The sequence below is a fragment of the Hyla sarda genome, chromosome 4 (genome assembly GCF_029499605.1).
Source record: "Hyla sarda isolate aHylSar1 chromosome 4, aHylSar1.hap1, whole genome shotgun sequence".
NCBI classification, from domain to species: Eukaryota; Metazoa; Chordata; class Amphibia; order Anura; family Hylidae; genus Hyla; species Hyla sarda.
In genome coordinates this window covers 69,366,268-69,379,196 of record NC_079192.1, presented here as the reverse complement: position 1 = coordinate 69,379,196, position 12,929 = coordinate 69,366,268, and the positions used below count along the sequence as shown (strand labels likewise).

The 12,929-nt window shown below is 46.2% G+C and overlaps 1 protein-coding gene across 4 annotated transcripts in view; it reads left to right on the top strand.

The window, feature by feature from the left end:
* Positions 1 to 12,929, top strand: part of NCAPH (non-SMC condensin I complex subunit H) — a 68,428-nt gene that overhangs the window by 23,883 nt on the left and 31,616 nt on the right. For all 4 annotated transcript variants that reach the window (XM_056571357.1, XM_056571360.1, XM_056571358.1 and 1 more), the window contains exons 6-9: positions 2,288 to 2,403; positions 4,181 to 4,370; positions 4,575 to 4,657; positions 5,143 to 5,339. In XM_056571357.1, the coding sequence (XP_056427332.1) occupies positions 2,288 to 2,403; positions 4,181 to 4,370; positions 4,575 to 4,657; positions 5,143 to 5,339 (586 nt within the window). The remainder of the gene's footprint in view (positions 1 to 2,287; positions 2,404 to 4,180; positions 4,371 to 4,574; positions 4,658 to 5,142; positions 5,340 to 12,929) is intronic.

Sequence of the window (12,929 nt, the reverse complement as noted above, 5' to 3'; positions counted from 1 at the left end):
GGGTGCCTCCAGCTGTTGCAAAACTCCCAGCATGCCTGGACAGTCAACGGCTGTCCGACAATACTGGGAGTTGTTGTTTTTCAACAGCTGGAGGCTCTGCTTTGGAAACAGTGGTGTACCGGACGTTCTTATTGGGGGAGGGGGGCTGTGTAAGGGTATGTGTATATGTAGTGTTTTTAACTTTTTATTTTATTTTGTGTTAGTGTAGTGTAGTGTTTTTAGGGTACAGTCACATGGGCGGGGGATTACAGCGAGTTTCCCAGCGCAAAATTTGCTGCATCTCAAGATGCGAGAAACCCACTGTAAAAGCCTCGTCCATGTGAATGTACCCTGTACATTCACGGGGGTGGCGGGGCGGGGGGGGGGGGGGGCTTGCATCAGCTGTTGCAAAACCACAACTCCCAGCATGCATGGTCTGTTAGTGCATGCTGGGAGTCATAGTTTTGCAACAGCTGGAGGCACACAGGTTGGGAAACACTGAGTTAGAAACAGACAATGTTTCCCAACCAGTGTGTCTCCAGTTGTTGCAAAACTACAACTCCCAGCATGCCCAGACAGCTGAAGGGCATGCTGGGAGTTGTAGTTCGGCAACATCTGAAGGGCCAGATGTTGCTGAACTAAAACTCCCAGCATGCCTGGACAGTCAGTGCATACTGGGAGTTGTAGTTTTGCAACAGCTGGAAGAGCACAGATTGGAGACCATTATACAATGGTCTCCAAACTGGGGCCCTCCAGATGTTGCAAAACTACAACTCCCAGCATGCATGGTCTTTTAGTGCATGCTGGGAGTTATAGTTTTGCAACAGCTGGAGGCACACAGGTTAGGAAACACTGAGTTAGAAACAATGTTTCCCAACCAGTGTGTCTCCAGCTGTTGCAAAACTACAACTCCCAGCATGCGCAGACAGCTGAAGGGCATGCTGGGAGTTGTAGTTCGGCAACATCTGAAGGGCCAGATGTTGCTTAACTAAAACTCCCAGCATGCCTGGACAGTCAGTGCATGCTGGGAGTTGTAGTTTTGCAACAGCTGGAAGAGCACAGATTGGAGACCATTATACAATGGTCTCCAAACTGGGGCCCTTCAGATGTTGCAAAACTACAACTCCCAGCATGCCCAGACAGCCAAAGGCTGTCTAGGCATGCTGGGAGTTGTAGTTTTCAGACTCCTAGAAGCAGCAGTGAAGATCTTCACTGCTGCCTCTGAGGACTACATACTTACCTGCTGCTCCCGTCGCTGCTCGCCCACGTGGCCGGTCCTGCCGCTGCTCCTCGGTCCTGCCGCTGCTCCAGGTAAGTCCGCCGGTCCCCACGTGTTCCCCCCGTGTGCCGCAGGTCCCCGCGAGCCCCTGCAGCCTTCGTCCCCCGTTCTGCCCGACTTCCAGGGGCGGGCAGTGCAGGGGATCTGAACTTTCACCCCAGATCACTGTGATTGGTCCCCAGGGACCAATCACAGTGATCGCTGACCAGGACCATCAATTGATGGTCCTGGGGGTGAAGCAGAAGTGGTCCCCTGCTGGAAACAGCGGGACGTCTGCCAGTTAACCCGTGCGATGCTGCGCATCGCCGGGTTAACTGCATGTCATTTATAAACGCCGGGATGCGCGAACGCACTGCACAACCCGGCGTTTATATATGACATTCTGCGGGAAGGGGTTAAGTAGCCCACAAGATAGACTGTTCTGAAATGAAAAGAAGAAAAAAAATTAAAATGGGGTAGTACATTTAGGGAGAAAAAGTGGTAAAAAATTTAAGAAACACACACACATTTATTTTTTTAATTTTTTTTTGCTTATGTGTGCTAAGAAAATGGTATTCCAAAGTGATTTTATTAGTTTTTGCTTATGTGAGCCAAATTTATCAACTCCTGTAATAGTATGTCACACACAAGCAAAATCAAAGCAAGAAAAATGCCTACAGAACTCGCTTACCAAAGCAAATAATGATAAATGTCCCCCATAGTCATCATGTCTGCCAAATCCATCATACAATGGACACAAGTGGTACCTGATGAATCCAATTTACTTTTAAATTAGGGTCTATCATAAATGTGATAAATACCGAGGGGGGAAAAATATTGCTACACACTGTGCTCGTCTTTCCAAAAATGGCAGATTTGCAATGGGGGCTCTCTACTGTTGATACAAAAAAACTAACTGGTAGATCCAGCAGGTGCAGGTTCTTTTTTTTTTTTTTTTTTTTTTTTTTAAAGAAAGACATTTTGGGGTTTGTTGGTTTTTATAGACATTTTTGTTTTTTATTTCTTTTTTGTTTCTGCTCTATTTAATAGAAGATGCCAGTCAAGAACCTCAAAATAAAAAGCAAAGAAAAAGGCAACATTCTGTGGAAACCATTGAGCAGAATCTTAACAACATTACACGTTCAACAACAGACAGAGTTGATCAGGTGCATGTTTATAGAAGATTACAGATTTGGAGTCTGTTCATGTTTTATTTAAAGGAAAACTGTCATATGTTTTCTTCTGCAGTATCCACAGGTACCGATGGATATTGCGGGAGACGCTGAATATTTTGAGTCCTACCTTGGCCGGATGCGCTGCGCCGTTCGCCCTTTATAGCAGTTTTTCTGTATATTTAAATTAGCTGCTAACTGGCACGGGCGGGGTTACTGTCTTCATCTGGTACTGTGACGTAACCGCCGCCTGGCCCGCAGCACCACCCGGCTAATGAATATTCATATAATGTCTTAAACTCTCCTTCTCATCCCGGCCGATACTGCGCACGTGCGGGATTTCCTACTATACTCGGAAGCGGTCTTCAGCGCTGCTTCATTAGTCCGGAGCAGCGCTGAAGTAAATCCCGCACATGCGCAGTATCTGCCGGGATGAGAAGGAGAGTGTAAGACATTATATGAATATTCATTAGCCGGGCGGTGCTGCGGGCTGGGCGGTGGTTATGTCGCAGTGCCAGATGAAGGCAGTAACCCCGCCCGTGCCAGTTAGCAGCTAATTAAAATATACAGAAAAACTGCTATAACGGGGAACAGCGCAGCACATCCAGGCAAGGAAGGGCTCAATATGTTCAGCGTCTCCCGCACTATCCACCGGTACCTGTGGATAGTGCGGGAGAAAATATGACAGTTATCCTTAAACCAGTAATTGAATTAAAGGGGTATTCCGGGCAAAAACATCTTATCCCCTATCAAAAGGATAGGGGATAAGATGTCTGATCGCGGTAGGCCCATCGCTGGGACCCCCCCCCGCGATCTCCCTTCAGATTCTATGCGTAGCTGCGTCTGCAGTTTCGGAAACCGCCGGGCTACTAAAACGGGGAATTACACCCCGCCCCCTTCATTCTTTTCTATGGGAGGGGGCGGAACAGCTGCAACGCCCCCTCCCATAGACATGAATGGAGGTGGCGTGACGTCACCTCCCCGTCTCGAAAGCCCGGCGGGCTGCTGCAGGGAGATCGCGGGGGTCCCAGCGGCGGGCCCCCCGCAATCAGACATCTTATCCCCTATCCTTTTGATAGGGGATAAGATGTTTTTGCCCGGAATACCCCTTTAAATGGAGGCAAGGTCTCAGTCTTTCCTTTTTATGTTTTATTCATTTATGATCTGCTCTTTCCATTGTAGTCCTTAATTACAATTTAAAACCTAAATGTGTTCGCATACTCTTTACCTGACTTTTGGCAACATTTTATGTCCATATGTTTAAAGGGAACCTGTCACCAGTTTTATTCTGCTAAAATGGCAGGCATCACCGGTCCAGAACGCTATTGTTTACTCAAATTCCGCCAGTACCCGGGTAACTAGTACTCTGGGAGGGTACTGGCGGTAGGATTAAGTGATGTTTCTCTCCCTAGCAGTGAATAGGAAGAGATGTGTTACTCAAGCCAGTCAAGCAGAAAGCAGTCATTGGGACCCACGGAGAGCTTCTTACCTTGGGTCCCAGTGGAAGTTTAAAAATATGATTACTCTGAGACACCCAATGCCTTCACAAGTAATATACTGTCTGCCATTTGGGCAACATAAAACTGGTGACAGGTTCCCTTTAAATAACGTCCATAGCTGCTTGGTGCTGCTAGTTATGGAGACATAGTTGTGATAACCCCCTTCAGTTTTTGGTTTTCTCCCTGTAGAGAAATAAACATTCCTGCCATATTTATAGTGATATCCAATGTATAGTAAACGTAGTTTTTTTTCTGTGTTCTCATTTCTGCAGGTTGACCCTCTTTTTCAAAAAGCCGCTGCCTCATTCGATGAATGCAGTACTGTTGGTGTATTCCTCACTGCGCTTCGGTGCTCTGACTACCGTAGTGAGCTGCACTTTGATGATTACTTGATCCCACTATCTACTATTGAGGAGGAAACCCTTCCTGCTCCTAACTCTATGGACACTGCTGAGCTGAAACGTAAGTCAAACTATACTCTTTATTATTATAAAGCTTTTTATTATATAGGGACTATCGGCAGAATAATAGGGTCTGAGACCTCAATGAATATGTTAAATAGTTGACAGATACTTTTGAGCACAGTTTAGCACATGTATTTTTACTACTACATTCTAAAGAAGTAAAAAAAAAAAATTTATGTTGCTTTTCTTTTGTTTTCTGTAGCTCTCTTGGTGAATTGTGCAGAAAAGCGCCCATTATGTCCATCACTCTCCAAATTCCGCTTGATGCAGCTGGATGGTGATGAGGTATGACAATGTAATCCAGGGTTCATCCACTTAAAACCTTTCTTCTTAGCAATGTTTAATAATTATTCCTTGGCCATAGAAGTCCCCATTAACATTGCCCCCAGGCAGACTGAATCTGATCTCCTCTATCTTTGGATTTTACACCGTCAGGAATAAATGATGTAACAACATTGCTCACATTACACTGTCTTCTCCTTGGGAATGCTTGGTATTCATCTGTACACCTTCATTTCTACGGTACAGGAAAGCTGAACAAACATGATTTTTTTTATTTTTATACCAGGGCCTACTGCAGAAAAACAAAAACCTAGTATGCAGTGGGTGATTAATTCCTCCTCATGCTGTTGTAGTGGCATTAGTTGGAGCTTAATGTAGGTATAGCCCTGACTAAGCCTTAAACACAGTCTCCACAGAGCCGTGTTTATGAACAGACACAATGCTATTAGTAGTAATACAATTCAAACTACTTGTTTTTTGTGTTGCAGACCATATCTACTTTAACTGATAAATACAAGGAAAGCGACCATGCCTTTGACATACATGCTGAAGTGGAAGATGATTGTCCTGAGCCTGCAGGTCCTGAGATGGATGATTTTGATGCAGATATGTGTGAGGGGAATGAAATAGAAGACCTTGGACAGTTCCCAGAACAACGTGAAGCATGTAGAGCAGAGAGAAAGGGGTATGTTTCTCCTTTCTTGACACGCTGCTTGATAAGTTCCTTCGTGGAACATTCTACATATAATCATCTTGGCAACCCTTTCCTTAAGCATCAATAAGGCATAAAGACTTCAAGTGAGCCAAACTGCTAACAAGCAGAAATTCTTGCTTTAGATATGAATGACTGCATGTGATACTGCAGTAGAGCCTTCTATACACCCCCCCCCCATGAGCCTAACATTCACACCCCCTTTTGAAATAAAGTTCATGCCCTTTAAAATATTCATTGCAAAGTGCAAATAAAACTACAGCCTGTAGCTGGTTATTCTCACTTCAGCAATATGACATTATCTGATGGCAAAGAGCTGCACAGTTACAGTTCTAAAGGACAGTAATGTTGGTACTTCCTACTTCTAGTCATTCAACAATGTCCGTGTGTGTAATCCAGTGTGTTTCAACCTTTTTTGTGCAAAGGCACACTTTTTTCATGAAAAAAATCATTTTTTTTACTCTGTGTCTATATCAGTATTTCCCAACCAGTGTGCCTCCACCTGTTGCAAAACTACATTAGGCCCAGTATAGTCCTCCCACATTAGGTGCAGTATAGTTCCCTCACATTAGGTGCAGTATAGTTCCCCCACAGACATACAGCCTTCAGCCATACAGTGTATTACTGAAGGCTGTATGCCTTTGTACTGCCCCACTTCGGTGTTCCGAGCCCCGCTCCTCCGGTCCGGCTATAGCAGTAGGTCCCGGGACCGGAAGAGCGGTGCTCGGAACACTGAAGGAGACGCGCCGCTGGTAACACTTACCAAGTTGACAGCGCGCGTCCTCCTCGCTGCTCCGGTCCTCCGCGATTGTTGCTATGGACGCACGCATGGGACGTCAGGGACATCCCTGCGTGCGCTACCTCCCGGCGGTCCCCGCGTTTTTGAGTGAACGCGGGCCGCATGGACTTAATAGAGGCATCCCTGTGTCCCGAAAGCAACTTTCGGGACACAGAGATGTCCCGCGGCAAAAACACCCGGCGGGTGTTTTTCCCACGGCACACCTTACACTATGTCACGGCACACTAGTGTGCCGCGGCACAGTGGTTGAAAAAACACTGGTGTAATCAGTCCCTGTATAATGTCAGTGGAGGTATTTAATTGGGTACTCCGGTGAAATTTTTATTTTTTTAATTTTATTTTTTTAAATCAACTGGTGCCAGCATGTTAAACAGATTTGTAAATTACTTCTATTTAAAAATCTCAATCCTTCCAGTACTTATCAGCTGCAGTATGCTACACAGGAAGTTCTTTTCTTTTTAAATTTATTTTCTGTCTGACCACAGTGCTCTCTGCTGACACCTCTGTCTGTCTCAGGAACTATCAAGAGAAGGATAGGTTTGCTATGGGGATTTGCTCCTGCTCTTGGCAGTTCCTGAGACATAACATTCTGGCACCAGATGATAAAAAAAAAAAAAAAAATCACTGGAATACCCCTTAAAGACCACGGATGTAAATGTACATCCTGGTTTGGTAGTACTTTGCGCACCAGGACGTCCTGTGTTTGACCGCGAGCATCGGATCAGTGCTTGCATCATACATGGCAGGTTCCAGCTGCTATCAGCAGCCGGGGACCCGCCGGTAATGGCCGACATCCGCGGTCGTGCGGAGGTCCGCCATTAACCCCTCAGATGCGGCAATGCACATGTTAAAATAGATGATCCGATCGCCCGCAGTGCTGCCGCAGCGATCCGATCATCTGTAATGGTCCCCTCACCTGCCTCCGTCCATCTCCCGGCGTCTCCTGCTCTGGTCTGAGATCAAGCAGACCAGAGCAGGAGATAGCCGATAATACTGATCAGTGCTATGTCCTATGCATAGCACTGAACAGTATTAGCAATCAAATGATTGCTATAGATAGTTCCCTATGGGAACATAAAAAGTGTAAAAAAAAAAAAAAAAAAAAAAAAAATATTTTAATAAAAAAAAGTTGAAAAATTTACAAAAAAAGGTGAAAAATCCCTTCCCCCAATAAAAATGAAAATTGTTAGTTTTTCCCATTTACCCCCAAAAAGCATAAATTATTATTTTTTGTTAACATATTTGGTATCGCCGTGTGCGTAAATGTCCGAACTATCAAAATATAATGTTAATGATCCCGTACGGTAAACGGCGTAAACATAAAAAGAAAGTTTAAAAATGCTGCTCTTTTGTCAATTTGCTCTATTTCCAACATAATTAATAAAAAATGATATAAAAGTTGTATATATGCAAATGTTGTATCGCTAAAAAGTACAGATGACGGCGCAAAATATGAGCCCTCATACCGCCATATATATGGAAAAATGGAAAAGTTTTATAGGTGGTCAAAATAGGGCGATTTTAGATTACTGATTTTGTACAAAAGGTCTTAGATTTTTTTTAAGCGGTACAAAAATATAAAAGTATCTAGCCATGAGCATAATTTTAATCGTATTGACCCACAGAATAAAGAACACATGTCATTTTTACCATAAATTGTACAGTGTGAAAACGAAACCTACCAAAATGTGCAAAATTGTGGTTTTCATTTAAATTTCCTCCCTAAAAAATATTTTTTTTTGCATTCGCCGTACATTTTATGGTAAAATGAGGTTTCATTACAAAGTACAATTGGTCACGCAAAAAACAAGCCCTTATATGGGTCTGTAGATGGAAATATAAAAGAGTTATGGATTTTTAGAAGGCGAGGAGGAAATAAAGCAAAAATAAAATTGGCCTGGTCCTTAAGGTGAAAATGGGCTTGGTCTTTAAGGGGTTAAGGAAAATAGTACATGATATAACATAGAGAAAAATGTCCCAGGAAACCGTAGAGCACAACTCTACACACCTGTGCCACGGCTTCAAAGCAGCAGAAACGAGCAAAATGTCCAGCACTTGGGGATGAAGTAAAATCTTCTTGCTTTATTAATATAATTCCAGGACAATACAGGACACGTTTCACACACTTGTGCTCTTAGTCACAGAGTGAATTACAAACTACAAGACCCATTAAAATATTAGCAAAGTCCACCATATACTGGCAGCATTTACGTTCAGCATATTACTGCAAAATATTTAGTAAACTTGTTCCTTGGATACAAATCATAAATAGTTTATTAATAAGAAATGTAGGCTTTCTTCACGCATGTGTTTTCAGCTCCTGTCGTTGTAATCCTCTACATTAAGAATTGCAAGCCTGCAGCCCTACTTTCGCTGTTCATTGGGGCACACTTATACTGATGGTATATGCTCTTGCCACTAGGAGGCGCTTACACTAGGAAAATAAATTGTCGGCTCCTCCCTGGCAGGATATACCTGCCCACTGGAAGTGAGGTAATCAGTTTTATCTAGTGTCAGTAGGAGGCAAGACATAGGTCTGGGAACTCCCCAGACCTGGTCTCTTATTTTATTATTTTATAGTTAAGTACGTATAGTTAGTTTTTTTTCCCCTTTTGTTATTTTTTTTTAGGTGGGGCGACAGGAGCATGGTCCCACCTGATCTTCCACATGCGACAAAGGGGCATGGTGCATAGGAGTTTGGGCCGTCAACCCCTTATCGCCACTGGCTAGCGCCTGGAGGTTGTACCCTGTTGTATCCCCCACTCCCCCTGCTTACCTCGCGTTGCATCAGGTTGCTGCATCGTGGCCATAAACTAGCTAGCTAGTACTTGGCTATACTTGGTGAGTATAGCCAAGTACTAGGTAAGCATACTGCCAAACAGACAGCTCCTCCTCTCCGGTTCGCACGCCGCTAGGGGGAGGTATACACCTCACACTCCGGTGTGTATCTCCGCCCTCCTTCCCTGCTGCTGGGGTCTGCGGCACTCTGTTAGGAAAGCTCCTTTGCTCCAGAGGCAGTAGCCCTTTATCTTGGCCCGCTAATGTTCCCTACCTCGGAGCTGTGCGGCGGCTTAGTAGGCGCTTCTATTGCACGCTGCTAGGAGCGTTCGCTGCTCCTGGGGCTTCCCTGCCTGCATTTAGGTTAGTGTCCCTGCATAAGGGACATATGTTCTTGCGGGCAGCACTTTGCGCCCCATGCTTACTTCCACATTATTCAATAACCTTATTAAACAACAAAAAAAGTCCTTTTTGTGCGCTTTCTAGCGCCTGCTTGTGGCCACAGTTTTTTCTTCCGTGCTCCCTCAAGTGGCCTATAGCTATTACAGCTATTTGGCTACTTTAGCTGTCTTTAGCCCAAGGACTGTATATGAGGCCCCCTTTATTTGCTTCTGTCCTTTTACGGGACCTGATATGGCAAATTCCATTGAGTAGCTTGAGGTATGCCTATGGCATACCTATTTTCTGCTGGTTTGTCAGGGAGCGCCTGCGATCCCCCGTGGCGAGTCTTTCTCAGGGATTTTACGATCTCTTGGAAGATTTTGGGGATTCCATCAGTGAGTGTTCTTCAGTACCGCTAAGTGCAATACCATGTCTGCCCTTGGCCGAATCCGGTCCCCTCCCCCCACCGTGGATGGCACTGGCCAGATGCCCTTGCAAGGGCATTGTCTTTCCTGGCGGACGCTAAGAACACTTTCACAGTTCCTCTTCATGTCCACTGGTCACCCATCAAGGAAGTGTGCTTGTACTGCACATGCAATCTATCCCTCCTCCACAGGCTGCCGCATCCGCGGCTAGTGCTCCGGTCACCACGCCCAGTGCGAGGTCTCCGTGGAAGTGTCCCTGTGCGGGCAGGGATTGTACCTGTTATCAATATGCCAGACAGTAGTCTCGCCTGTCACTCATCTCACAGATGCCGCATCTGCTAGATGGCTTTCAGTACCCCACTGCTAGTGTGAGGTATCCGATGGAGTGACTTGTTGCATACCATGGATCCATACCAGTAAGCCAGACAGTGGTCTGCATGGTTTTATAAGCCACCTGTCACTCATCACATGGCTGATGTGTCTGCGGCTGGAGTTCCGGTTCCCCACTGCTGTGCGAGGTGTGGAATGGACCAACTTGGATGAGGGTCCCTGCAGTAACACGGGACTGATGCCAATAAGCCAGCCTTCTGTCTGCTGGGTCTCCTACACTGCCAGGGTGCCGTTAGATCGGCCACACTCCAGTACCCCTCTTTCTGGGAGCGTTCGAAAGAGTGGTCCTGTGTATTCAGGAATCCTATACCAGTCAGCCAGACGGTTGTCTGCATGGTTTACTACTACGTCGGGTCAACTACCATACACTTCCCACACCATGGACGGAAGTTCAGGTAACCCACTACCAAGGTGTAGTTTCGAGTAAGTTACCCCATGTTGCTTTTTTGCCCTGTACAATGCACTGCATACTGGTTCGTAGGATTCTCAACTTTACCAAGCCCCTCTCTACGGAGGCTCCCTGCACTTTCTGCAGCCGCAGACTCTTTCCCCCCTCCTCTCCACCCCAGCTGTTCTGTACTCCTCCAGTGCTTTTTGTATGTAGCTCTGCCCCCCTTCTTCCCGGTCTCTGCATGGGACTCTGGAGATAAGCTGAGCGTAACTCTGTCTTCCGCCCCTGCCCCTACAGCTCAGGAACTGGGGGTTATAGGTCTCTTCCCTCCCTGGCCAACCGTCCTTATGGCATGGGGGAGTCAGCATAGCTCCGCCCTCCTTCTCCTTTCCTGCAGTGTGGCATTGAGGGGTCAGTGGTTCCTCCAGCCAACACTGTCATCGACACTGTTTGTCCTTCTCCTTACTATGCCGTGTGTTCAAAAAAATCAGGTGTTACACTCCCCCCCCCCCCCCCCCCCAGATTCCTCCGGGGACACCAATAGCTCCTCCATACCTCGCTATGTTGCCACAGGGTTTCCAGGGTTGCTGCGTTCTCCCAGTACTTTGACCCGTTGCCGCAGGGCTTCATGCCCTGTTCCTACAGTACCTGTCGTACTTGGCTATCTCCTTCTGCAGGAGGTACTGGGATCAGGAAGCTCAGCAAGGTCAGTACCTGAGTTTCCTCTCGGCACCCATTGTTTTCCCCTCCACTGGGGGACTGTTTCGCTGAGCGCTGCTTCTGCCTACATGGATTCATCTCCCTCTTTCCCACCTACATTGGTGGGGTACCTGGCTGGGTCCTTGTTTTTGCTGATAACATTTAGAAGAGCTTTGTACCGGCTATGCCTGTGTGCTTACTGCCCACTATTGCAGCCTGGCTTTCCCCCTGTTTCTTGGTTCTCTCCTGCTGCTCATGCAGCCACAGCACACTCCTCTGTTGGTGGAGTTTATGCAATCCTGCCCAGAATTCTCTGCGATCCCATTTGTGGGGCGGTCTTTCTGTACCGCGCCTTTTTCTTGTCCAGATATAGACTTATGTCTCCCGGAGCGCTTCGCGGTGGCCAGGTTTGCTCACCCTACGGGTGTAAGTCTTCTAAGAGACTCTGGAACCTTTGTTCCCATGTCGGCCGCTCCGGTATTCCGTGATGCTCCTTCTCAGGGCGTTCTGTTCCTTTTTTGGCCGTTTGTTACCTTCAGTCTCCTCCTTGTATTCCTGGGACTGAGGGCGCTCCGGTCTGCCATATTACGTCAGTCGGGCCAATTAACCATCTACATAGATGTGCTTTCCTCGTCACGTTTTTTACCGCTGTTCTGGCACTGTGTCAGCTTACGCCCGTGTGCTCGCGGCTTTCCCCTGGGACTTTGGTTTTGGAGCCTGCAGCTTTTCAATTTCGGTCATCGATCTTATGCATCGTGCCTTTCTAGAGCCGATTTCTGTCTCTCTTCCTTTTTTTCCCCCAGAGGTTCTGGTCTCCACCTTGACTGTGCTCGCCTGCTGCTCTACCTGGCCTTTTTTCGCTATGTTTTCTTGAATCGGTTGGTTCTCTAGGCTGGGGTTCCCTTGTCGGACCCCTTCTATTTTTTGTTTTCCAGCCGGGCTGGCCCTCTGTCTGGTTCTGTGTTTCTGGAAGTCAGTTTTCTTGTCTCTATGTGGACCATAGGTTTGAGTCTCTACAACAGACGATCCCTTCCTTGGCGTCCTAGTCCATCTCCATGGACAGTGAGACCTTCCGGACACTCAGTTTCTGTGTCTCTGTTGCCTCTTGGCCCAGGGTCTCGTCAGTAACAGCATATGTTTACTTCCCAAAAACCCAGCGACAAAGTTGAAACTAAGGCGAAAATGCTGAAGAGTAAAGTTCCCTGCTTTGAAATGGTGGTCACGGGAAATGCACAGCTGTCGAAGGCCAAAAAGTTGGAAAGGAAATACATAGCAAGGTTTTTGAGGCGTGGTACAATGTTATCAATCCAAATATACAAAGAAAGGAGGAATGGCACTCACCGCTTACTGTAATTTCTTATCTTTTATTCTTCATAAAGTGCAGGTGCTTTAAAAAGGCATTTCACCCAGCCGGGTGTGGACGCCAGTGCGCGTGCTACAGGTAACAATTGTTTCGCTCTGGCTTGAGCTTCAACAGACCTTCCCTTTCCCATGCTCCTTCATTCCTTATAACACGTCATGAAGGATCCACGGGGCGGGGATTACAAGCACAATAGGTTTAAAAAACAGTGTAAAGTGCAAAAAACACATACAGTTAAAACCAAAAACTAAATAACTACAAAAATAATCCTAAATCAATCCTGTCATTTAATCCTCCTAACTCTTGTGCACCAGTTTTCAAAATCCACTTTGCTTCGATC